The sequence below is a fragment of the Merops nubicus genome, unplaced genomic scaffold (assembly GCF_000691845.1).
Source record: "Merops nubicus isolate BGI_N331 unplaced genomic scaffold, ASM69184v1 scaffold5421, whole genome shotgun sequence".
NCBI classification, from domain to species: domain Eukaryota; kingdom Metazoa; phylum Chordata; class Aves; order Coraciiformes; family Meropidae; genus Merops; species Merops nubicus.
Window position 1 is genome coordinate 44,086 of NW_008590162.1, and position 26,723 is coordinate 70,808.

A 26,723-nucleotide genomic window follows, 5' to 3' on the forward strand; every position below is an offset into this window, starting at 1 on the left:
CAGGTTGTTCCCCTCCCCTTCCCCTCAAGTTCAACCCTCCAGCTGGGTGAAGAGGGTGCAGCTTTCTCCTGTGTTTGCATCAAGGTGTTCACCTAAGGCTCTCTGTCTTTTATTTTCCGTGCCTTTTTACCTCAGATAGCTGCTTGGTCCTGTTCAAAAGGGCTGTTAAAGGGTACCACTGTTTTAAGTTAATAAAGAAGTTAGGTTATGCCCAACATGCTGTTATCATTATGAATAGTCATCCAAAGACCAATATTTTGCAAGAGCAGAATCTCAAGGGCTTAATTTCCAGTTAAAACCAGCAGGAGAAGTTCAGAGTCAGGTGACATCACACAGCATATAGTTTTGTACCAAGCAGTTGGTCCCAAAGGACACTTTCAGTCTGCATGTAACTACTGTGGGGGGTTTATCACCAGATGACCCCACCACAGATCCAGGAACGGTTGCTATATGACAGAGCAGTGAGAATTGGAGATGCTTTGTTTGTCCGTGTGCCCTGGAGTGGGTCTGTGAGTCAAATGGCACCTTTGGAGAAAACCTGTGTGTTAAGGGGGTGGCTCTGAGTCCCAGCTGTGAATGGACACAACCCACCTCTCCCGGTGGGGCACGTGAATGCATTTGCAGCCCCTTGTCGGACCTGGAGCTCCACCACTTTTCCTTCTCCATGTGTTTTTGTTTTTGTTTTTGTTTTTTTTCTGCAAAGTCTGTGGCCGTGCTAGCAGTGGTGGCCTATGGGCTATGCCAATGGCTGGCTCTGCACTGTCCTGCTGATTTGAGCCAGTCACCATGTCACGCTGTCCCTTGCAGTAGGGCAGGGTTGTGCCTCTCAGAACGGCTGCAAAAGTGCAGATCCCTGGCTCAGGTATGGGCAAGCCCAGCAGGCTCATGGTATTTGTGCTTAAAAAGAAGTGGGGTTTGTAGAACCTGGAGCCCCTGGAGGCCCAGCTGTAGCCAGAGCACCTCTGCATGAGCAGGTTCAGAGCTGAGTTCTGGCGCTGGGGCTCCTGGGTGGATAAGGAGGGGAGCTGCAGCTGGAAGCCTTCATGACATGGGGCAGGAGCTGGAACCTCAGCTCCCTGCTGTGACCCGGGGCACTTTTCTTTGCTGTATTTCTGGTGATGAGTTTATAAAGTGGCCTGTGCAGCAAATATGCTGCATGCAGATTAGTGTTGTAATTGATCTGTTGGCTCCTTGAGGACCCACGGCAAAGGGGAAGTACCACAGCTTTTACCAATGGCTGAATGAGCCCAGCCCTGGCTGGGAGCCACGTGCTGCTCTCCTCCATCCCTAGGGACACACGCTGCTCTCCTCCATCCCCAGGGACACATGGTGCCCTGAAAACATGACATCCATGCACCGCTCGATGGCACGTACACTGGTAATGGACAGTTAGGTTTCTATCTTTTAATAGTTGATTTAAATATCTCTATATTTGTTTCTAGATACTGTTAGAAGTTGTGTAGCAAAGCTGTTCTTCAGCTGTCCCCTGAAGGGCCATTACTGCCTGTACAGTAAATCCAGTTTTACCCTCATCAGCCGGCAGCCCCCGCTGTGGATCCACATCATGTTCCTCTTCCAGCAGGTATGTGCAATATGGATCAGTGGCACCTCCAGTCTGTTAACTTTGCCCTTGGAAAAAAAAAAAATGCTTTTATGGTTAATTTCTTTAAGTATGCTCACACTTATTTCTTTAATTGCCTCACAACCTTTGTGTTTTCTCAGAAAGCCACTATAGTAGGTCAAAGAGATTTTGCAGTTTACAAGTTTTTTATATTTCTATTAAATGTAACAAATTCAAACTGTCTGGAGAGATTGTAAAGTCTGGGGATAAAAAAAGTGGGACCAAACCTTATTGTCCTCGTTCAGGCAAAAATTCCAGCAAATCCCATGTGTCTTGCAAACTATTGGGAGCATCACAGTGGATTTTCAGGGTGCAGAATCAACCCCGAGGCTGCAGGTGGGGTTTAGAGGTGCAGCACCCGTTGGGATTTTTTACTGTAGAAGCTTTGGCTGAGCAGAATTTGCAAAGCTCATCAGTGCTGTTCTACTGGCCCTAAAGCTATTTTCTCGTGTTTCATACCACTTCCAAATACAGCCCAGTATTTGAACATATGCGGAATTTTCTAATAGGTTATGAGTAGTAAGAAAGTGTAAGAGAAATCTCTACATTCACACTTCAAGAAGCAGCAGGTGGGGTTTGTGTTAAAACACTAAGGTTCAGTTTCTTATCTATGCAGAGTCGTTCACCACAGTTCATCCCACCCTAATGCAACCTTAGAAATACAAAGGATTTATGTGAAATTTAAAACATGCATGGTGAGGTATGCTGTGAATTTAATGGCTTAAATCACTCCTCCTGGTGTTCGCTCCTTGAAATAAATACAAAAATGTTTTTCGAATATACAGGTCAGTAGGAGGTGGTCAGGGAAGGAGAGGACAGTGACAGAGCAGAGCAAAGGAAGAAGAGCAGAGGCAGGAATAGAAATGAAAGGGGGAAATGAAGGAGGTGAATTACTCTGTAAATGAAAACCTGAAGAAAGAAAAACCTGAAGGGTTTTTAACAGGACCTAAAGAGAATAAATGAGTTATGTTACAGATATATCACTTTATTACTGGTGAGAGGAAAACAAATGTTGAAAAATACAGGCAGAAGCACTAAAGCTCAGGAAAGCAAGAGAGGAGGAGGGGGACCAGAGGAGATAGGGCAGAGCTGGCATGAGCCCACCGCCTCTGCCCTGTCATGGTGCAGGATTTGAATTGTTGCTCTGACAATTTAATCACTGATCTACCTCTGATCCCTGGTGCCTCACCTTTTCCTGATACATTTGGCATTGGAAAACGTCCCCCTTTAATGCCTTTCCAGACTGTTCTGAATTTGGCCCTGACAGGTCCATCTTTTATCTGGACTATTGAGCTACCACAGAGCTCCCAGCTTACAGGACCAGCATCACTTTCTTTCCCCATTCCTCTGCATTCAGGTGCCCATTGCCCCCTTTCCCATTCCCCACGTGCCCCTGTGAGCTCCTGCTTCCTTTAGATCTTGCCTCCAAACTCTGGTCCCCCCTGTTGCCCATGGCTTTCCATTTAATGTGCTTTTTTAGAGAAAAAAGATTCTTCTTGTGTTGCACAGAGCATTTGAGCCTGCTGTGCATCACAATGGTGTTTAATGCTGGATAATTTATGTTTTTCTTTTGTTCAAAATCCTAAAGCTTTTAAGTACTGGATATATAACTGTTATTAAATTAAATGCAAGGCACAAAATTCAGCCCTGGGACAATGTTATTTAAGCCGGTGAAATTGTACAAGAGATAAATTTAGACGTGAAGTGTATTTATAGTGTGTTAATAATAAATTAAATGAAAGCCTGGTGATAAAAATGTATTTTTCAGTAGATTTGTCATACATTCACAGACAAATAATAACGCTTTCTGAACATTTCCCTACTGGTTCTCATATTTTTATTCCTTTATTGCCAGTTGCTCCATCCTTTGCTTGGTGTTCCCTTCTGCAAAAGTAAAAGCAAGAAAGGCTTTTTCTCTTGGGTCTCCAGAACAGATCTTTAACTTCATGACCCTGCTTTCTACTTAATATTTAAAATATTAGTGAGTAATATCGTGTTTCAAAATCCTTGGGTGGAAGTTGTGGAACGGCAAATTATTAGTGCAGGGCAGTAGGAAGAGAAGTGTTGCATCAGCAGAGAAATTGTCTTATGGTTAAGTGATGATTAACAAAAGGAACAGAATGAGAATAAGGGGTGATGTTAGAAAGGTTATTTGATAGGCAGGTCGCTTAGTTTCACAGGCTCATTCATTAAAATCCTTCTCTAATGCTTTTTGACTTATGATTAAATTTCCCTCCTCAGGCAGGATAGTGTCACACTGCCGTGGGAGACCCAGCAAGCAAGGGGCTGCCCACCATGTCCCTTTTTAGCATCTTCCCTGGAGTCACTCAGAAATTCACCAAACACAGACTAACTGGGGGCATTTTCCCGTGTCAAGTGGCTGCCTGGAGCTGACCGCTTCTCTCTTTTAATTTGGCCAAAATGACCTGGCTGTTTCTGGCAGCTGAGCTGGAAGAAGTGCATTGCCTTGGCCACGATAAAATTCCTGGTTTGCGTCTTACTGAAGCATGTCTGTGTCAGCAGGATGCCAGACAGTGGGATCTGGATTGTTGGGTTTCCGCTTAGAAAGAGAAGGAACGTCCATCCAGGAAACCTGCATAAAAAGTACATTGTTCATATTGTAAAATCCAATACTTGAAATACAGAAAATCAGATTTGCTCCTGCACTCTTAACTTGGCTCCGGCCCCAAAGCATTTTTTAATTGCAAGATCATGTAGCAGATAGAACAGAGGCAGAGCTGCTGAGTGCTCCCAGCTGCAGCCAGGCTCCACCAGCACGGACTTTGTGTGCAGTGTGTACAACGAGGGGCTTAATGCTGCTGGAATATTAGCTTCAGGTTGGATGGGGCCTTGTGCAACCTGGGATAGTGGGAGGTGACCCTGCCCATGGCAGCAGGGTTGCAACTAGATGATCTTTCAGGTCCCTTCTAACCCAAAACATTCTCTGATTGGAATAATTCAAGGCAAGGTAAGGTTGTATCCTTGCTGGATAAAAACGGAGTTTTGGAGGTGAGAGCACCCAATCCAGGTTTCTTCTTGTTTTGTGAATGTTCAGACCATGAAAATTCCTGTCTTCTGCCAGCAAAATCTGTGTTGAATGTGTTCTGGGGGTGTTTTTCTCTTGCATTTCATCCCACCAGCTTTTCAGTGCAGTGGCAAATATTGCAGTTACTCTTCCCCTTTGTGAGAGGAGCAAGAGCTGCAGTCAGGTCCCAAGAAAAATGTGCAGACCTGGAGTGGTGTTACAGGGTAAACGACATGTCTTTTCCAAAAGATGCATGTCCCTGAGATCTACACCCAGCTCCCAGGGGCCAGTGCTGCTCATGTTTTGATGAACTACCATGTCCATACAAAAGTGACATGCAAGTTGCTATGAGTAGTTGATAGATAATCTTTGGTAAGCCACAGACCTTAAAGACATGTAATATACAATTAAAAAAGCCCTAAAGGAAATTAAATCTTTGAGTATTTGTTTAACTGGGTGCATATTGATCCATCGTAACTCCTTACAGAGACTCAAACCAACCCCTGGTTATTCGTGTGGCTGTCCTGCTCTAAGAACAAGACACTCTTTTTTAATGATCGAGTAAAAAATGCTTCAATCCTGTTTCCAACATTTTCCTCAGAGCTTGTTTGCAGAACCTTTGTCCATAGAGAGTAATTCTGTGCAAGTCCTTAAGGCCCTGTGGGAGAAGACACAGCTCAAGGGGACACACAGTTTTGAAACTGCCATGATCCAGTCTACGTTTCCACACCAAAAGGTAAGCTTTTTTCCTTAGAAAAAAAAAAGTAGAACTTAGTAGAACTTTGCCCTCTTAGAACAGCTGTACAAAGACCTTCACAACAGCTACAGCAAGTCTTTGCTGTGCTCAAACTGTAAAAAACAAAGCCTCCTTTTTCCTTGCCCCTTCCTCTTTGCTTTAACTCCAGCGTCTTCTCAGCATTTGCACTACCTGCCATGCCAAGTCCTCTTCTCCTAGATGGCCAGGTGGTGATCCACAGTGCCATGGACCTCCCTTCTGTATGAAGCACTCAGCTTGTGGAGTGATTGAAGAATGTTCACCAGCCATTAGATTTTCAGTCTCTGCAAAGGGTCCATGGTGTTGTTTTGTGCAGCGCTTTGAAAGGTCTCCAGGCATGTTCCCCACCCCCTCCTACAGGCTTCATGTGGATTGTTCCCAGTGTGATGAAAACTAGTGATGCTACCCATGGATTCTTTTCCTGCTCAGAGCTTCAAACTCTAGATGCAGATTTGCTGTGCTATGGACTGTTTGGCAGCCACTTGGCAATCCACCTAGTTAAACACAGACGTGGATTTTATGGAAATGATCATTTGCACATGCCCCATTAGTTACCCCCATCCGTTTAAAAGATTACTCTTTCAAAGCTGTTTACTGTCTCTGGGATTTCAGCAGCTGCTGTTTCAAAGCTATTAATCAGGCTTCTTGGAAAAGGATGCTGTAAGATTGTAAAACAAATATCTGTTTATTCCTGAGCATCTCCATCCAGCTTGGCTGGATGAAATTAATTGTCAGACACGATTCTAAAATGCTTTCTCCCAGAACATTGGACGCGTGAAGATGCCTGACTGAAGAAGATTAACTTACTAAGGTTATGGCTGATGTAAAACCAGGAGTTTTGTTAGAAACACTTTCTGAACCCCCAAGATAATGTCACATTGAAGCAAGAGCTTCTGCTGTGGCTTGTAAGAGCAGTAGGGGATCCCCACATGAGACCCAGCTTATGGGCCAGTTTTACTTAGACACAGTGGAGCTTGCACTAAGTATTTTAGCTGCTATTGAAATCCTGGCCTGACTCATCCGAAGGCATTAGAACTGCTTTTCTGTTCAATACTGGCTTAACTCGAGTCCGTGGCAGGATGTCCTAGTCAAAAGTTGGAGCTGGTGGAGCGCAAAGGAGTTTGGGGTGAATAGGGAGCTTAGGGAGGAGCATGGCTTCACGGGTGGGATTAGGCGGAGTGCATCACGTACACAAAGTCTACAAAACACATCCAACCCCCTAGAAACGTGATTAGTCTCCAGTGCTTCAGTTGCATAATCCTACTACTGCTCAGATGCGAGCATGTGGCCTATTTGGGGAACTTTCATCACTCCATGACAATAAAAGTATCTCTGAGTTCCCAAAATAGCAGAGCCGGGAAGTGAGATACTGATCTTCACCGATTTAATTAATTAAACAGTGGATTGAAGTTTGGAAACTCCAGGAGCTGCAGATTGCCTCACAGCCTTTGGAGGCAGAAGTAATGCATCTGAAATGGTGAAAGACTGGAATATTCAGTCTTGATCTCTGCAGTATGCTGCTGGATTTACTTTATCAGGTTTGGTTTTGCTTATTAACACAGAACTTGAGTTTGTTTATAGTGCAATTTCCATTCAGTTTACTGAGAAAGTCCCACTGAGTTTTCTGGGAGTGAGACCTAGCCCTAGGTAAGGAAAGTTTCCTTCAGAATCATCAGAATTATCAAACTTTTAGCTTTTACATTCCCCAAAAATCTAGCCGGAGCACTCTGGGCATGACCTAGTCCTTACTTTGCTCGACACACTAAGCTCCTGAGGTCATCTGGAATTTCCATTTCAGAAATCTTCCCATTGCTAATAAAACTTCAAATATTGTGAATGATTTGACAAAATTATTGTAGCTGTTAATATTATTCCTCTGCCACTAGTGCAGGAAGCAAAATTATGGGGCTGTGGTTGTTTCAATACGCTTAGCACTTTTAAATTGAAGTATTTTGAGATCTGATGATATAAATGCAGTGTCAACATCCTGCCTTACATTTTATGTTAAGTTTTATGGGTCGTGGGACAGCAATATCTGAAGGCTTTATCAGAGCTGAGGCATTTCTGTGCTGTGAGAGGAGGTCTGAACCCCAGCAGCCCGTTGCAGTGGTCAGTGCTGCCCCATGAGTCTGCAATTGCTCCACGTTTGTCTGACTAAGTGGTTAATCCAGGATAAATGAAATGAGACTAATTATTTTTCCCTAAAATGTATTCTAAAGCATTAGAATTAGAATTTGAATTATTAGAATTAGAATTAGAATTAGAGGTCTCTACTCTGCTCTAGTGAGAACCCACCTGGAGTACTGCATCCAGCTCTAGAGCCCCCAGCACAAGGAGGACATGGACCTGTTGGAGCAGGTCCAGAGGAGAGCCACAAAAATGATCCAAGGGCTGAACTCCTGTGCTGTGAGGCCAGGCTGAGAGCTGGGGTTGTTCAGTCTGGAGAAGGCTCCAGGGAGACCTTCTTGTGTCCTTCCAGTAGCTGAAGGGGACCCACAGGAGAGCTGGGGAGAGATTTTTCACAGGGGCTTGTAGTGATAGGATGAGGGGTAATGGCTTCAGACTGGAAGAGGTGAGAAATTAGGAAGAAGCTCTTCACTATGGTGAGACACTGGCACAAGGTACACAGGAAAATAGTGGATGTTCCATTACTGGAGGTGTCCAAGGCCAGGTTGGATGGGGCTTTGAGCAAGCTGATCTTGTGGGAGGTGTCCCTGACCACGGCAGTGGGGTTTGGAACTAGGTGATCTTTAAGGTCCCTTCCAAACCAAACCATTCTATGATTCTATGGTTTTGCAAACATGGAGAAAAATCTGTAATGTCAACGATTTATTCCAGAGCAAATTTTGAGAAAGGGTTTCAGATTTGCGTCCCCATGAGCGAGTTCAGAATTTGGCCCCGAATGCGCGTGCATGGACCTGTTGCCAATCCTGTCGTGTTTCACTGGGCAGCCTGAGCTATGCCACAGGACATATTTATACAACACAGCTGAAGATGTGCCAGAAGTAAAGCGTTTCCAGATGCACAGCCTCCCAGATTTCCGTTCAGTTGCTTCATAGCTCTTTATCAAAGCACACGCAGGCCACGTTACAAAAACGAAGCTGGTTCTGAGCTCGTTGCTGAGTTCTTTGTGTTGACTCATGCTGTGTCAGAAGAGCAAGCTCGTGAGGACTTCGAGCCCCCCGTGATGCCTTAAGAGAGTCTTTTGTTGGGCAAGGTTGCGAGACAATAATTAACATTTTTAAGCCATTGTTAGTTCTTGCCTTTGTTTGCTGTCTCAGTTTATGAAGCAGAAAGAAGAACCATGTTTTCACAGTAGTGTCACTGAAGTTTTCAAGATGATGGAGCATGGGAATGAGATAAATCTCTCCTCTCCAATTAGGCTTTTTCCCTGTGCTTCCCCTTCTGAAATAAGTGGCTTGGGCTTATTGTAGATTTTTTTCAAGCGTATTAGAGCACAGAGTGGAAAAGAAAGATTGCTGCAGTGATATTTCAGTGATATTTGTTCTCTTTCAGTTTTGAGCTGGCTCACTGCAGTCACTAAAAGATTTTCTCACAAGATGTAGGAGCTCCTGGACTCGCTGTTCAGCATCATCCACATGCTCTTATAACGTCCGGCACAGACCCACTGGGAGCAGTAGTATCATTAGTTTGCCCATCTTATGTCCTTCCAGGTGCCACAGTAGGAGTGGGATGAGAGCACATTGGACATCTGCCCCTCCATCAGGAGCCTCCAGCAGGGAGCAGACCCCAGAGGGCTGGGGTGGGCTGTGTCCTCTGAGGACTTGGCTCTCCTGCCCAGGGAGGATCTGGATCAGGACATAAGTTTAATGGTCATGGTAGTGTCAGGTTGATGGTTTGACTTGATGATCTTAGAAGTCTTTTCCAACCTTAATGATTCTATGACCTGCGCAGGATTTGATATCACACATCAAGTATCCAAAAGGAGGCAGGAAGCCTCGGACTGTCCAATCCACTGGAGAAATATGGAGAGATTCACAGATTCAGGGCATGATGGAGGTTGGAAGAGACGCCTGGAGATCATCTGGTCCAGCCCCCCTACTACAGCAGGCTTGCCCAGAGCAAGGTGCTGCACAGCACTTCTGCTGCACAGCACAGCAGCCAGCTAAAGTCCTCAGGTGTACAGAATCCCTGTTTGGAGATAAAAAAGAACTTCAGCAGTGTATAAAGAGGAGTTACAGAGCAAAACCATTCAAGGTTTACCCACCATCCCCAGCATAAGCCAGCTGGAGTGTGCTGGGGAAGTGCAGAGGTAGGGATGCAGCCCTGACCCTGGCAAACAGGCACTGGAGGAATAAGGTCTCTTCTCCCAGGGAACAAGTGATAGGACATGAAGAAATGGCTTCAGGTTGTGTGAGGGAAGGTTGAGGTTGGACATGAGGAAAAATTTATTCCCCACAAGGGTTGTCAGGCCCTGGAAGAGGCTGCCCAGGGCAGTGGTGGAGTCCCCACCCCTGAAGGGGTTTCCAAGACGTGGAGATGTGGTGCTGAGGGACATGGGTTAGTGGGGACCTGGCAGTGCTGGGGGATTGTTGGACTCGATGGATCTTAAAGTTCTCTTCCATCTAAAATGATTCTATGACACTCAATGAGCAGCAACATGGAGGGGGGTGTGATCATTATCTTCCCACGTGTTGTGAAGCCCATTTCTCTGCACTTTGCTATTGGAAAGGGAAGAAAACCTTTGTCATTTGGAGCTTCTCAGGGGATGGGAATCGTGTTCTCTGTTTGGCCTTATCATCCGTCCTTCAGACAGCCTAAAATCCATCAGGAGATGGCCTCTGATGTGCAGGGAGCAGGGGCGCCTGAGAGCCCCCATTATGCTAAAACTCAACGTTTGGTTTAGCTGAGCTTGTTATCCAGGCATTATCCTCATCTCCCTGCCTTGTCCCTGGCAGAATAACATCACACTCACCCAGGTATGTTTTGTGTGAGCTAAATCAGCCCTGTCGTTCCTGCATTTCTGGACATGTTCATATTAACATTCATATTAAGCCTTCGTGACAGTGCTTCTCATGGGGGTGAGGGTCAGAGCCTCTATTCTGTCCTAAAAATAAACAAAAAAAGTGGTCAGCAGCCACTAACTCCTGTTCTGATGAGGGATCTGGCTGGACAGGAGGAAGTCCCCAGTACTGCAGCGTCTTAGCAGAGACCTTCTGGGTCATGGAAAAATCCTGAGAGCTGGAGTTGGTAGGAAACCTGCTGGGCAGGACTGCTGAGCACACTGCTGGCAGCAGCGTTGGAGAGGCAAAAAAAAAAATTCCAGGCCAGTCCTCAGCCTCTTATAATTTATAGATTAGCTGCTGGTGATGACAGAGATACCTCCTGTTTAGCACACTTGCCCAGCAGGTTGCTTGCCTGTAGGAGACACGTGGAAGAGGATGCTCGCTGCGAGATCATCTTTCTGATTTGGGGTTATGAGCTGTTAACTGCGTAGCGTTCACCTGGGTTTTCTCATTATTGGTCTAGGATCTGGACCATGTGCAGATGCACCTAGAAGAAGTGAGATTCTTTGATTTATTTGGCTACAGCGAGGAGGCAGGAACTTGGCAGTGCTTCATGTGCAATAACCCGGAAAAGGCAATGGGTAAGTGGTCAGCCTTCGTCGCTGGTGGGCTCAGTGGTGGTGGAGCTGCGGTGGGTGGAGAACAGAGTGAAGCTCACAGATAACGCCGTGAGGGTGGCAAAGGCTGGGGTAAAGGGAAAGCAGAGTTTCCAGCATAGCACAGGGAGTGTCTACTTCAGCTGGAATTCTCCATTGAGCTCCTTTCATCTCAGCATCTCTGATGAGAGGGAGAGTCAGGCACAAACCTCATAGAGTGTGTGCTTAGAGGGATGCAATCCAAAATTAACATAGACTCATACATCTGCATAACTATTAACACATGGGGAGTGGGAGGGATCTGCACCCATCCCACAGTGGCCAGAAAAGAGAGTTGCCTCTGCTGGACCATCTCTCAGGTTCTCTGGAGACTGCACATGTGCCACATGAGGGGACACTGGCATAGATACCACACCAGCTTCACGCCATCTTCGTTCTCAGAATTATTTGCTTTAATATAAATGAATCCAGAGTATGAGTCTTCTTAGGGACAAAGCAGTGCTTCAGAAAAGCCTTCATGTCTCAGCTATGTTAGAAAACTGTGTGGAAAATATGCTTTTTCCCAGGTAAAAGATCCTGGTGACCTTTTTTTTTTTTTAATAAGTTTTCTGATACCCATGTGTTTTCAATCAGCACACTGAAATTCAGAGAAGTAGCCCTTTTCTTAGATGCTTTTTGCCACTTGGTAAAATTCTGCACAATTATGGCCAAGAATCTTGACTATTTCAGCCAAGCCTGTGAATAATTGGCTGTTTCAGCTATTTATTTTAACAGCTAGCATCTCTTTATATTTCATTGACCCTGAATTTATTAAGTCTTGCAGGAGTGGCACAGCCCTTGCTGCAGGCTGGGCTGCCCGTGATCATTTTGTGGGTGTTTGACCATCTTCCTCCTTCCATAACTCTCATGGGACTCAGCAACCAAAAAAGAAATCATGCTTTGAGCTGAAATTTCATCTCAGTACCGTGGTCTTGCTGTGGTTTGTCCAGCACATTAGTGACAGATGTATGTCAAGCTACAGGAAAAAAAGTCTGTCTTGCTTAAAATTCCTAAACTTAATAAAATATCTGGTTTGAATTTTAAAAGACATCTAACTAGTCCAAAAAGGGGAGTGTTTGTAGCAAGCAAGGACTAGGACAGGGGTTATCCTCCCGGACTCGGCACTGGAGAGGCTGCCCCTCAAAATCTGGGTTCAGTTTTGGGCCCCTCACTCCAAGAAAGACCTTGAGGGGCTGGAATATGTCCAGAGAAGGGCAACAAAGCTGGGGAAGTGTCTAGAGCCCAAGTGTGGTGAGGAGCAGCTGAGGGACCTGGGGGTGCTGAGCCTGGAGCAAAGGAGGCTCAGGGGAGACCTTCTGGCTCTCCACAGCTCCCTGACAGGAGGCTGGAGCCAGGTGGGGGTCGCGCTCTTCTCCCAAGGAACAAGGGACAGGACAAGAGGGAGATGCCTCAAGTTGCACCAGGGGAGGCTTAGATAGGCTATTAGGAACAATTTCTTCCAAAAAAGGGTTGTCCAGGGCTGTGCCAGGCTGCCCAGGGCAATGGTGGAGTCCCCATCCCTGGAGGGGTTTCCAAGCTGTGGAGATGTGGTGCTGAGGGACATGGGTTAGTGGGGACCTGGCAGTGCTGGTTTAATGGTTGGACTTGATGTTCTCACAGGTTTCTAACCAAAACCATTTCTTGATTCTATGATGATGCTGGTAGGGCAGCTGTATTAGAGCCAGCAGACCAGATGAAAGCAGCAGATCTTGGGGTGACATGAAGGACCATTTTCTTGTTGATGCTGTGGGTTTTGCTGATGACACTAGTTTGGAGAAACCAAAGGACAGATGACACCTTGTGTCCCTGTTGCTCTCCTGCCAAGTCTGGAAGCAGGACATGGTGCAGGGAGGTGCCTGTGGCAGAGAGCAGGAGTGTGGTGTTTGGACTGGGTTCCAGACCCCACTGGTACCACCAACATAGGGCTGGTGTTTTCAAGTAGATCTGAACTCAAGGTAAGCGGCAATAAAAGCAGCAGGCAGTAATTCCCAGTTTGCTCCTAGAGCTTATAGTAGTGGGGACTGTCTCTATACCACTGACAAGAGGCTCTTGAGCCTGTTTGCAGAGCACTTGAGCTGACATCTGAAGTAGGGTAAACTACATAGCGGTCCTTGGGAAGTGGGAGCGTGGAGCCCAGGGGCTGGGGGAGGGGAGTGTTGGCACACTGCCTCTCACTTATTCATCGTCTCAGGCTGGTCTGGTGTTGCAAAATCTCACAGAGATTGGGAGAAGAGGGAGATGATCACAGAGATGAAGGAGAAGATCAGGAGAAGGTCTCACCTCTTCTAAGAGTTCGCCAGCTGCTGTGGAAAGGCTGCAGGGAAAGGCACGTGCTGCTCACGCTTCCCTGGCTGTGTAAATACAGTCCTCCTGTTTTTCCAGCTTGTATCTGGATGATGTCAGCCAAGGCCCAATGGGAACAAACACAAACAGGGCACTAAGGCATGAAGTGAAGTGCCACCTTCGCAGTAGATGCGATAACTTGGGGCTTTGCCTGAGATACTTGAGAGTATGGAGGATGCCTGGATGCTTGGCAGAAGGTGCTTGCTCCTCAAGCAGTGAGTTTGCAGGGTTATTGCTGCCTCTGCCCTGCTCAGAAGGGTTTGCAGCCTGTCCTCCTCCCTGCCATACCACCAGGCTGGCTCTGCTGCCACAGCCCAGGAGAGGAGGGAGAAGTAATAAACATTAGCCTCTCCAAAACCCACCATTTACCCTTTGTTTGAGGGTCAGGGCTGAGAGTCCAGTCCAAACCCAAAAGGGTTGCCCAGGCTGCCCAGGGCAGTGGTGGAGTCCCCATCCCTGGAGTGATCTAAAAGCCATGGAGATGTGGTGCTGAGGGACATGGGTTACTGGTGACTTGGCAGTGCTGGGTTAACAGGTGAACCTGATGATCTTATAGGTCTCTTCCAAAATGATTCCATGATTCTGTGATTCAGGGATGCCTTTGAGGATGGTCAGGAACAGGAGAAGCTAGGCACAGAATATTTTTGGACTCTAACTATCCTTTTTATGAGCAATTACACTCCTTGTCTCAGTTTAAAGAAAATTTTGTGAAAAAGGCACATTGTGAATACTGTAATTTGCTTAGCTCTAAAAGCCTTTAAAAGGCCAAGAAAATAAAACACTGAATGTGTCACACGAAAGCCCAGGTGCAGGAAAGGAATGTGGAAGGTAGAGCTCAATGGAATAGAAATCTGCAGGCAAATGGCAGATCCACCTTAGTACTGGTGATGTAGAGCTGTGGCAGCTGGAAAAAGTCCTACCAGAGCAGGAGACACTTTTTGGGTTTATAAGCTCTGACAGAAGAAAGAGGATTCATAGGTTTCCTTGAATTGGTAAGAAATGTAAAGGCTGTAAAAGATCTTTTCATTCCACAGTGGGACAGACCCTTTGAAATCTCAAGTGCTTTTGAAAGAGAGGAAAGTAATTTCATCCTCTTTAGCAACCAAATTCTTCAAGAAGGAATTTAGAGGCAAATTCTTTTTCTATTATTATCTTTCAGTCTTTGTTAACACTGGGTTTTGTTGCATTTTTTGGATGCCATGTTGCAAGATGCCGTTTATCCTCCACACTTTGGGAAGCATTGTGCCTTAAAGCCTCACTCTTGCCTTAGGATGCCAGATCCCCAACAGCTTTTTGGGATGTAGGTGGGAGGATTTTTGAGGCCGGACTAGCCTTGGAGGCTGAGTTTGTGAGGAAAGAGGCAGTTAGGCTTACGCAATGTGGTGGACGGACCCAATGTGGCAATTAATGCAGAGAAAGTTTGAATATTTCTCACATATTCTTGTGATTGCAAAGCATTCCTTGTACAACCACACTTTTCCAGAAATGCTGTTAAATCATCCTGAATTGGTTTTTCCTGCCACCCAGGAAGAGCATTCCCATAAGTCCTACTCATCTGCTCAAACACGTCTGTGCCCTGACTGTGCAGCTGGTCTCTGAGCTAGGCAAACCAGGTTACACTATTTATTTTTTTCAATTATGACCAGTTGAGCACAGCCACAAGGCATTTGAAACTCCAGTATATGCAGCGAGTGCTTTTGTTAGGAAAAAATGGCCTGTGAGAGCCTCATTTCAACACAACCTCCTGTACTGACAGTTGGCTTCACAAGCTCTTACACACACAAACACACAAAAATCAGTAAAACCTCTGGATAGCCAGAGAGGGAATTGCAGCACAGCCCTGATTCTGGAAGCTTACAAAGGCATTGCAGTAATCTTTGTGGGCTGCAGAAGAGCCAGTGTGCCCATGGGCAACGATTTGAGTAAAACTGAGCGGGTTTTACGAATTCCTCTTGAAAAAAGCAATTTGCTCAGAATAGCCTACACCATATTAACTTCTAAGTGCATTTATCTTTTGCTAGCAGTGGTGATTGTCCCGTGAACTGAAATACCCAAGCTATAATGCTTGCTTGAAAATCATCAAAAGTGGCATTCAGTAATGTGTCCTTTCCAGGTTTTCAACAAAACCAAATGTGATGATTAATGAGAGAGAGTGAATCCATATTCCCTTGGGTTAATTGCATTTATCTTCCTCTGCTTGCCACCCGCACATTCCATTCTTTCAAGTTAAGAAGAGTTTATTATCATTAAGATCATTCACAATCAGACTGAATTCTTGTGGATGATTTTATGTTTCATCAAATGCAAGATTTAACACTTTGAGTTTTATCTGTCTTGAGTTCAGCTTGGAAAAGTATGGAGGGGTTTTTTTGCTTCTTATTCAGTACCCAAACTACTTAATCGTGATGCATTATAGTTCTGCAAAGAAAGCAAGATGTAATTAATAGAACACAATTCCAACAGACACATCAATGGGCACCATTCAGGGTTAAATTCATCTTGGAGTTAGTGCCTCTACTGACATGGTTTAAGAAGCAACGGATATTATAGTAAATAATTTTTATTTTGATTTTGGATAATATTTTTACCTTTATTATGTATTCTGCAGAAAAAAAAGTAATGGCAAATAGATAGTAAACAGAACCTTTTGAATCCTTTAACTCATTTTTTCAAGCTAAAGATCTTATGATACATGTCAACATACCACCACACAGAGCAACTTCAAACCCAGAGATGATGTGATCACCTCGTTTGACCTTCTATAAAACAAGTCAAATAATCTAGTCCAATAATTCTTATATCAAAGAAACATTTTCTCTTTGATCTGTGTTTTGAGTATCTTTCTAAAGATGTCTAAGCCTGATTTTTAAAAGTGAAGGAGAACCTATGGCACGCCTTGGCTGTTGCTCAGGTAATTTAACCACATTGTTAAAATGTGGGGTTCTTTCTAGTCTATCTCCAAACATTGCATCACAGTCTGCCCTCCCTGGCTATGCAGAAAATATCTATTTGTAGACTTCATCATGTCACATCTTGACCTTTGCTTGGGCAAACTGAGGAGAACACACTTCATTTGTTCCCCACGATACAAATAATCGTATGAAAGATCAGTCTTAAATCATTCTTGCATCACTTTTCTGAGGTCTTTTAATTCGTCCTTGTTCATGCAAGGTGAAGAAATCAAATCTAGACATAATTTTCTGATGATTAAGATGTGTATAAGGAATGTGCACGCTCCAGTTGGCAGTTGATTGCATTTAAAAAAAATCTTCTAACAATATTAGAAATCCAGACGCTCCTTTCATATAAACTTTCTCTGCCGTGGGAAGCAGTGGGGGGTCACCAAATTTGCTTTGGGGAAGAGTTTAGGCCAAAGAGTAAAGCTCTGCTTTTCTGAGGCACTACAGATTTACTCATGATAACCCTCGCTAACAGAGCTCCACGCTCTTACTCCTACTCTGCACACAGCAGGCATTGAAAGGCTACAGCAGCCACTGAGTAAAGTCCCAGTAAGGACTGGGACAGGCTCCAGCAAGATCACAGAATCACAGAATGTTTGGGTGGGAAGGGACCTTTCAAGGCCATCTGGTCCAACCCCCTGCAGGGAGCAGGGACATCTGTAACCAGAGCAGGTTGCTCAGATGTTTAAGGGCTGAAGACCTTGCCCCATGAGGAGGGACTGAGGGACAAGGGCTGGTGCAGGCAGAGCTGAAGTGGGACTTCTTAGCAGTCTGCTCATAACTACAAGGAGGTCACCAAGAAGGCAGAGCCAGGGTGTTTTCAGTGGTGGGAGAGCAAGAGGCAACAGGCATAAATCAGAACAGGAGAGGTTCAGACTGCCTGCAAGGGAAAACTTTCCCACCATGAGGCCGATTGAGCATTGGAACAGCTTGCCTAGAGATGTTGACATTTTCAAGTCCTGGATGAATAAATACATGAGCAACCTAGTCTGACCCTATAGGTGACCTTGCTTTGAGCAGGAGGTTGGATTTGAGACCTTTTTTTGCTTTGAGAGGAGGTTGGGTGAGAGATGCCTTGAGCTCCCTTCCAGCTGAATTATTCTGTGATTCTGTGAAGTTAGCCGCAATGAAAATAAGCAAAAGGACTTAGAAAAATATTGTAAAAGAACTTCATTCTTATCTTTCATGAATCTTTTTCTCCTAATCAGACCCTCAGACACACTGGCATCGGATTCATTATGACAACTTTGGAAGCTGACATCAGAATTCCCCAGGGGCTTCTTTGTGGATGTACATGAGCAGTGCTCTGTTAGTATTGCTTCCCGCCACCGGGTGCTTAGAGAGATCAACATTTCTTCAGTACATCCTGGGTTTGAAAGATTTTGGCCATAAAAATCCACTTTAGGCCAAAATGGCACGTTCATTTCCTTTCTCATGTTGCATTCCTGACCACCAACCATCTCAATATATTCTGGTCTCCAAACTCTTTGTGCTTGACACCTTCTTAGTCTTGGTTAAAGCATGTTCCTATCACACTGGAATCTGATTGAAGCCATTTCCGTGGGACCAGGAGCCAGGTAGATGCACAGGACCCAACCACTGAGCAATTGTCTGTTCATATCTAGTTCTCCTTTTGCTGTGTCTAGCTGTTTATACAGCTGTCATCATGCTCTGACAGTCGCTTTGCACACTATGAATTATTTATTGTTATCATGTAGGAGTAAAAATTCTTTTCCTGTCCTATCTTTGCCATTTTTTGTCAAAGTGCAGTCCTCTGACTTTTATCCACACTCCAGAAAAACTTGTCAGTTGGTGCTGCTGGTTTGAGTTTCTCAGATTCACAGCTTTGTCTCTCACTGGGTAGACTTTGCCATAGTGGTTCTGACACTTCATCCTGGGAGACAGTATGGAGCCAGGCCCTGTTATTATCACCCACATATAATTTCCTGACACCAAACTGCATGTTCTCATAGTGAGAAAACATTCTTCACCAAGAGAGGGCTCATCTGAATGGCAAATTATGGGAATGACAGGGACATAACCCTGTAAGTGAAGTTAGAAATTTGATGAGGCAGTGGCACAATAAGCAAAATACCAGCATTATAAAAAATTTAAGTTTTTTTTCTGTTCCTACAAATCTGACACATTATAATGCTGGTTTTATATATGGGGAACAACATCGCCAGAAGATTAAGCGCCTGGTACAAAAGCATTTGGACATGTACTCAGATCTCCTATCAGCTGCCAGCCCTATGGGACTGTCCTTTTGCTCAGGTCCCAAGGAGGAATGACTCTTAAGGATGACCATTCCAGCAGAAATGACAGACAAAAAGAATAAAAAAAAAAAGCTTCTTCCTTGCTCAAAATGGGTTATTATTTTCTCCAGTACTTTTTTGTTCAGTGGCATTTGATGGTGTCTTGTGTGCATCTTGTTACCTGGGTGAGCTGAATTTCAGCAGTTTTCTGCTGTTTGAACAGGGTTAGTTGTTGTTAGGGAGCTTTGCTTCTCTTGTCTACAAAAAGGGGAGTGTCCTGCACAGGTTTTTTTCCCATCAGTTCACTGGCAGTTAGTTTTGCATGTTTTATATGAATGGAAGTTCAGTCTGGAGCCCACGGCAAAAGGCTCCTTCATGAGGGCACCAGGGCTTCAGAAACCCACGGGAGGGAGGAAGGGAGGAAGGGAGTGAGTTTGGACATGGGCTTTCCATGCCCTAGAGCAGGCAGATTCCCCGTGGCCTTTTCCATCCCCCTCTGCATTGTCTCTTCAGTGGAGGGTTTAAAAATATCCAGACCCAGACCCATCATTTTGAGCATTGTTCCTGACAGGACAGAGGTTCCCAGTGGCTGCCCTCAGGGAAGAGCTATTACAGAAGGGCCACATCACTGTACATCATAACCTCTTCATGGCCAAGGAAGGCTTTTCATCCCCTCAGCTTTGCACTTTCTTGGTCCTGTTTCCAGGACTTTCACATAAACTGCGTATTTATTTGAAAACAGCCTCCAACCCGGGCACACTTCCCTGAGAGGCTGGAGAGGAAAGATTGTCAGCTGAGGAAATCTCTAAAAAAAATGAAAACATGGGTCTGCAGTAGATCTGAGAACAATAGCACAATGGCAAAGTTTTTGCTAAGCGACACACTGTAAAAATGAAGCTCTGTCCCACTAAAGCATGTGTTGTGAAAATTGGTGCAGCCCCAAACCAGCTTCCCTGTGAATCTGTGCTATTTTGCAGTGACAAAAATTATAGAACCATAGAATGGTTTGGGTGGGAAGGAACCATTCAAGGTCACCTAGTCCATCCCCCTGCAGGGAGCAGGGACATCTGCAGCTAGAGCAGGTTGCTCAGAGTCCCAGCCAACCTCACCTGGAGTGGTTCTAGGGATGGAGCACGGACCACCTCTCTGGGCAACCTGAGCCAGGCTCTCACCACCTTCAGCGTCACAAATGTCTTCCTTCTTTCTAGTCTAAATCTCCCTCTTTTAGTTTAAACCTATCACCCCTTGTCCTGTCCGAACAGGCCCTGCTCAAAAGTCTGTCTCCAGCTTCCTGACAGGCCCCCTGAAGTCCTGAAAGGCCACAAGAAGGGCTCCCAAAATATGCAGGGAGAAAGGAGCCTCTGATTCCCGTGTCCCATGTCAGGTGGGGTGGTGTGGCACATCCTCAGAGGAAGGAGCTGCTGCACCGAGCGGGGAATGCAGCGCCTGCGAGGAGCACAGCAACTGACTTTGATCGTGGAAATCCCAGGTGCACTTCCCCATTGAAGCTGGAACCTGGCCACACTCCTTTTCATTCAGTCCACCCCCTTCCAAAACTCCCTATCTGCAGAGACAGAAATATTTACAGTCTTTCTTGAGGAAATTGCACTAGTAGAGTCTGCAGCCCCCACCCAATGCTGCTTCTCTACCAACATCAACAACGCTGGGGAAAAAAATACATTCTTCATCTAAATCTGATGCATTGTATTCACATTGTTGGGTTTTCCTCTACCAGACAGGAGGTAGTGAAGAAAGGGACAAGCCCAAAAGCTGTAAAGCCTTTGAAACCTCAGGTGCTACCTATGGTGGCTGTGCTTGGCCACCTTGCTCACCTCATGTCCTCAGCGTCACACCAACCCACTGCATTTTGGTTTCTGAAAGGCTCACGCACAGTTCATAGGAAAAGCCTTCAAGAAAAAGCATTACTGGATAAACTTCCGTGCTAAAGGTATGTGAGTATGGCCAGCCAGAGGATAACTGACCATCTGACAGATGCTGGGAAGGGCTCCAAGTCAAACATCACATCAAAAAACATCCATTCTCAGACTGCTTATGCCTTGGACTGCTCTTCAGTCTATCTGATCCATCATGTCCTGTGTATCAGTGTAAAAATAGAAGAGAAAGAAAAAAAGAAACCCGGTCGTGGTATTAGAGAGTTTTTAAATTGTTTGCTTCACACTTGAAGGGCAGTGGCTTGAGGCTGCTCTGTGGTCCGGGTTTAAAGCCTATGCTGAACCCCTTGGTTGCTGGGCTTTTCTTGTGCTGGAGAATTCTTTTCAGTGTGTGAGGTTTGGGGAAGCTCTTCCAGCTCCCAAAAGCTTGCACGCTTCCAGCCGAGGAAAGTGCCAGTGAATATTGATCAAAGGGGAATATTGAGCACAGCCCCAGGGCTGGGGGTAGACGTGGCCACATCCTTATAAACACTGTCCTAGTGAGTGACAGTGCAAGGCTCCCCAGTGCCCATGCAGTGCTTTCCATTAACTGTAAATGTAGAATTAATTTCAAATAAAGGAAAAACACATCTTCCTTTCCTTTATTTGGGGTTTATTTTTAAGGGAATTGATTGAAGGAAAACCTATAGTGGCAAACATTATGTTTGTCCCTGGGGGCTGAGCTGGGAGTTTATCTGGCCTTTGCAATCCAGTTGACAGAATAAATTGTGTACTTTTAGAAATGCAAAAGTGAGAGGAAACATCACACTCCCAACTGGTCCATGCTGTGAGATTTACAGGGCGTGAGTAACTCTGGGTTTGTTGTAAGGATTATTTTTTTACAAAACGGACTGCTAATGTTAAATGACTTTGAAATATTCCTGAAGAGAGAACTAGAAAAGTTAATGAAGGAAGTGCCCTTTACAAGATGCAGGGCTAGGTTATTGCTTGAAGGCTGGATAAGGGAGGGCTGATACTAAACGCATCCCTTTCCCAAGGGAAGGAGGAGTTGTGTTTGGGGATGGCGAGGAAGGGAAGGGTCATGCCTGGGACACAAAGCCCTGGGAATCACCAACCCTTTTCTCAACTAAAAGTCACATTTCTGGGCTGGAATTACCTACTAGGTCAGCAGCTGTTCCAGCAGGATGGCGTCAAGCCCGTCAGCCCCACATGGATGGCCCACTTCTGCCTCTTCATTCCTTCTCTACAGGGCTGCTGCTGCAATGAAGCAAGTTACTGTGGTTCATGGGGAGTGATATCCTCAAAGTATTCCTGTCTTTAACACTGCACAGCAGGAACATAATTCCACTGAGCTCTGTAGTGTGGGTGAAAGCCTCGCAGACAACATAAATGCCTACTTTTAATTGCATGAAATGATAAATCCCTATTGCAGGGCTGAGGAACAATTGGGAGGTGTAATGGTGGGGAGAAGTACGTGATGGCTGAGGGAGTAGAAGTGATGGACAGCAGAGTCGGAACTGTCAGCTCCATCTGCCAGGCCTCCCCAGCAAAACATGACTCAGGGCTGAAACGTCTCCCCGGAGTGACGGCTGAGCGCTTGAGGTCGGGAGGAATGTGCTCTTGGAGCTGACACAGCTACGCTGAAAAAAAAACCCTCTCAGCATCACAGCAAAAGCCTGGCCTTGGGCTGGGGTTAAGGGAGGACGGAAATAACCCCCTCGTTGTGTGTTCCCCTCCCCAGTTGTAAATCAGGATGGCCAACCTCTGATTGAAGGCAAGCTTAAAGAGAAGCAAGTCCGGTGGAAGTTTATCAAAAGGTGGAAAACTCGCTACTTCACTCTGGCTGGCAACCAGCTGCTCTTTCGGAAAGGAAAATGTGTAAGTCAGAAGACCATCCATTTGATTTCTCGCTTTCCCTCCTCCCCAGCATCATCTCCCCGAGGTTTTGACCACCTGGCCTTGCCCCTGGTCTCTATACGCCCCATGGCTCACTTCAGCCAAGGGCTTGCTCGCCAGCTTTAGTTAGACTTTGTCTCTGGATGAAGAATGTGAGATTTTCAAGGGTGTTAGATTGGCTCTTCCTCAGCCAACAAATGCCCAGGGATCAGCCCTGTGACTTGGTCATTTATACTGTACTAGCTGGTGACCCATGCCCATCATCCCCTCTTCCTCGAGGCACCCCAGGGTCACCTCTCAGGTATTGCAAAAGCTTCTGCGAGGTGTTCTAACTGGTTATTTGTGCAGGAAATACAAGTGTGTTTAAAGCAAGGGAACACTAAAATGCTTTCCTCACAAATGAATTAAGGGGTTTTTTTGCTTTTGCTTCTAGTCTCGTCTAAATTCAGAGAAAATCTGCTGAAATTTCTGTGAAATTGTTTGAAATTTAGAGCAATAGGACTCAGGGACAAGGGTGTCACAGGGCATGGAAGAGCAAGTAGCTGAATCCAGTCCTCATTAGTTATTACTTCTCAGTCATTAGAAACTCATTTTCTTCAGCTTTTTGCGATGAGAATGATCAAATATTGTGCAAATTAGTCTGTTTTGTGACAAGAGCTCTCTTTTAGATAACCCAAAACCAGCAGCACCTTCCAACTATATTATTTCTAGTAAATAATCTTCATCTTTATAGAAGCCGAGTAAAGCTCTTTCAGCTTCCTGAGCCCCTTCCTATAAGAAATACAGCAAGGTGTCCTGCCCAGGAGGGCGTGTGTCTTTCATGGGACAACCCCATCCTCCTGAAAGCAAGCAGCTCAGGAAACAGCCTTTTCCTTACTTTCTAGTGACTTTTCCTGATGTTTGGGTTGAGGTTCTGAGGCCAGTTTAATCCATACATGTACTACAACGACAGCTCAGTCCTGGCTGATGCTCACTCTTGAGAGCATCACAGTAACTGTCATTTTTTAGCAAGCTGGTTGGCTTATAGGAACATATTGAACAGAATGGCTTTAATTAGCTCTCCAAACAAGCCAGGCATGAGGCACATGGGAACATCTTGATTTCTCCTGGGATGAGATTTGCATTCTCAGTGCCGTGTGGGGATCGTAGAACGCGTCGTGGGCGGGTGAAGCTGGCAGGTTAGATTGTTCAACAGCAGATTCTGCTCAATGGTGTAATTCATACAGATCAACTTTCCCTTTTTAACTGGCAAACTCAAGGCTGCTTTGCTGTTTTTAAAGTTCAGCACAAATACCTGGCCGGGTTCGTCAGCGCAGCAGGCTGGAGTCCAGCCCCCCGGGGACAGCGGCCCGGTCACTGCGCCTGGGTAATCAGTCTTTCAAGCTGGTGTGTTAGATCCTGTTACTTCTACATTTTTGGACTAAATTTGAGAGTTGAGTCCTGCTGTTAACCATTGCTTGGATCACAGCCTGGAGCAATGATGAGCCCACTAGTTTAGGGTGCACACGTGCCCTGGGCTGACTATTGCAAACACAAAGTTTTTGTAGGATCATAGAATGGTTTGGGTGGGAAGGGACCTTTCAAGGCCATCTAGTCCAACCCCCCTGCAGGGAGCAAGGACATCCCCAACTAGAGTAGCTTGCTCAGAGCCCCGGCCAACCTTACCTGGAATGGTTCCAGGGATGAGGCAGCAACCACCTCTTGGGCAACCTGGGCCAGGGGCTCACCACCCTCAGCAGCAAAAATTTCTTCCTTCTGTCTCATCTAAACCTCCCTCTCCTAGTTTAAAACCATCCCCCTTGTCCTGTCCTAACAGGCCCTGCTCAAACTTCTGTCCCCATCTTTCTGACAGGCTCTTTGAAGTACTGGAAGGCTGCAAGAAGGTCTCCCTGGAACCTTCTCTTCTCCAGGCTGAACAAGCCCAACTCTCTCAGCCTGGCCCCACAGCAGAGGGGTCCCACCCTCGGGTCATTTTTGTGTCCTCCTCTAGACCTTCCCCAAGAGGTTCACATCCTTCTTGTGCTGAGGACTCCAGAGCTGGAGTCCTGGACTTTTTAGCCCTTTAAGCAGGGCTGGAGATCCGAAGCCTCACGGAAGTGGTTCAGACAGCAAAGTGTAATTTTCAGATCCCACAGGAGGTCCATGGCTCCAGCACCCGGTAGGAGGACCAGCCCCGCACCTCATTGGGTGGGTGTGGGTGCCAAAAGCATCACAAGATGCAGGGCTACAGGCTGTGGCTGGCTGAAGCAGCAGTGAAGGCTCCTGCCCAGCTGCATCTGGTGTTTCCTGCAGTCTTTGAGACTGGGTGAACCAGCACGACAGCTCTGCCCCATCATCTCTAGTGCTGTGGAGCAGGGCTGGGTGCTGCGTGGGTGTTTGGACTTCACATGCTGCTCACTTAAAAATACAAGCCTAACACAGAGGAGGTATTGTGAGATGGCCAGCTGGCTGTGCCTGCCTTCTCCTGGAGCCCCAGCATGAACCTTCCCTTCGTCAGAGTAACCATGTGGACAATATTCGCTCTGTGTGAGCAACTGTATGGCCAGTGGGTGAAGGGGAGGCAGGAAAAAAACCAAAATATAAGAGGTCTGAAAAAGAGCCACATCCTCAACTCCTGGAAAATTGTGGTAAACTCCTTCCCCAAAAACGTGCCTTGGGTACAATCAACTTGCTTTAGCAACTTGAGGTCAGATGCTGTGTGGCAATGAACCAAAATAGATCATTTTTGCTTAAATAGACTTCAAGGCATAAGGGTCTGGCTCACAGGGTGAGAAGTTTTGCTTCTCAAGTCTACCGTTGCTTTGCGTTTTATGTGACAAAATTTTCATAACTTTCATTACCTCAGTGCAGAGCCAGCTTAATAGTGGGACTTCTTTTGGGACATCTTTTCAGAGGAGCATTTCCTTAGAACAGTAAACTGTGCCTGGTTCTTTCCTAGAAGAACTGAGCTGTTACTGCAGGAGAAGTCTCCCTGCCCAGTATGACAGGAGCAGAAAGCTTTTGGAAAATCTGCCCAACTTGGACCTTGGCCTGAAACTTCTCACCTGGAAACTCAGTTTGTACATTTTTTGTGAGCTCACAGATCTCTTCTCCAACGGGGAACTTCCATGGTTTTGTACAACTCTTACACTCCTTGCATTGTGTTTCTCACAATGACACTAAGATTTCCTAGATGTGCTTTACACATTTTCAAACAAAATAGCAACTGAGCCATCCTGTAGTCTCCATTCTGCCTGTCAGGATCTTGGAGCCAGGTGAGGGTTGGTCTTTTCTCCTATGGAATATGTTATAGGACAAGAGGAAACAGCCTCAAGTTGTGCCAGGGGAGGTTTAGGTTGGGCGTGAGGAACAATTTCTTCCTCAAAAGGGTTTTAAAAGCCATGTTTACAAGCCCAACTCTAGAAACATCAACTGTTTATTAAGATGGTAGAGGCTCTACCAGATGATGTCCCTGCTTGTCTGTGGGGGTGGTTGGACTAGATGACCTTGAAAGGTCCCTTCCAACCCAAACCATTCTATGTTCCTGTGAACCTGGCTCTGTCAACGTTCCCTGTGTTTCAGAAGGATGACCCTGATGACTGCCCCATTGAGCTCAGCAAGGTGCAGAGTGTCAAAGTGGTGGCAAAGAAGCGCAGGGACCGCAGCCTGCCCCGGGCCTTTGAGATCTTCACCGACAGCAAGACATACGTCTTCAAGGCCAAGGACGAGAAGAAGGCCGAGGAGTGGCTGCAGTGCATCAACGTCGCTGTCGCCCAGGCTAAGGAGCGGGAGAGCCAAGAGGCCACCACCTACCTGTAGAGCTGCTGGCACCTCTGTGGCTGTGCCAGCCAACCAAACGCAGGCACAGAGCGTCCTGCCGCCGTACTGTGGACCTCTTTTACCTCCAAAAGCCCCACCAGCACCAGTACTATGGGAAACCGTGGGGAAGACCATGTGTTAGCATGGGCCAGGGTGAGTTTTCTACAGTGTGAGAGGTCTAAGGCATCAAGAGCACTACCAGGTGATGGAGTGCCACCAGGAGGAAGCAATCCCTGGCACTGGGACATTTCCTGGTGTAGGAGAGCCTTTCACCTCCACACGTGAAATGCAGGTTTTCTCTTCAGTGTAATGACCTGTAAGCCAGGAGACGTGGTTAGAAACCCACCTGGACCCCAGCCTCTCAGCTTCTGAGGTGCACAAGGTCTTGGTGGCTGTAGACACTGCCAAGGACATCTGAGTATGTGAGGACTTTCTGCTCTACTCAATGACCTTCTGTCTGTAAAAAGATAATTTTCCTTCTTATTTAATCTCAGCT

At 46.0% G+C, this 26,723-nt stretch overlaps 1 protein-coding gene across 1 annotated transcript in view; it reads left to right on the forward strand.

Moving 5' to 3' along the window:
- Positions 1 to 26,227, forward strand: part of VEPH1 (ventricular zone expressed PH domain-containing 1) — a gene marked incomplete at its 5' end in the record, with an annotated part of 68,761 nt that extends 42,534 nt beyond the window's left edge. The window contains 5 exon segments of the mRNA XM_008949825.1: positions 1,443 to 1,582; positions 5,248 to 5,382; positions 10,912 to 11,029; positions 22,275 to 22,411; positions 25,991 to 26,227. Coding sequence (XP_008948073.1) covers positions 1,443 to 1,582; positions 5,248 to 5,382; positions 10,912 to 11,029; positions 22,275 to 22,411; positions 25,991 to 26,227 — 767 coding nt within the window.
- Positions 26,228 to 26,723: the final 496 nt, after the last annotated feature.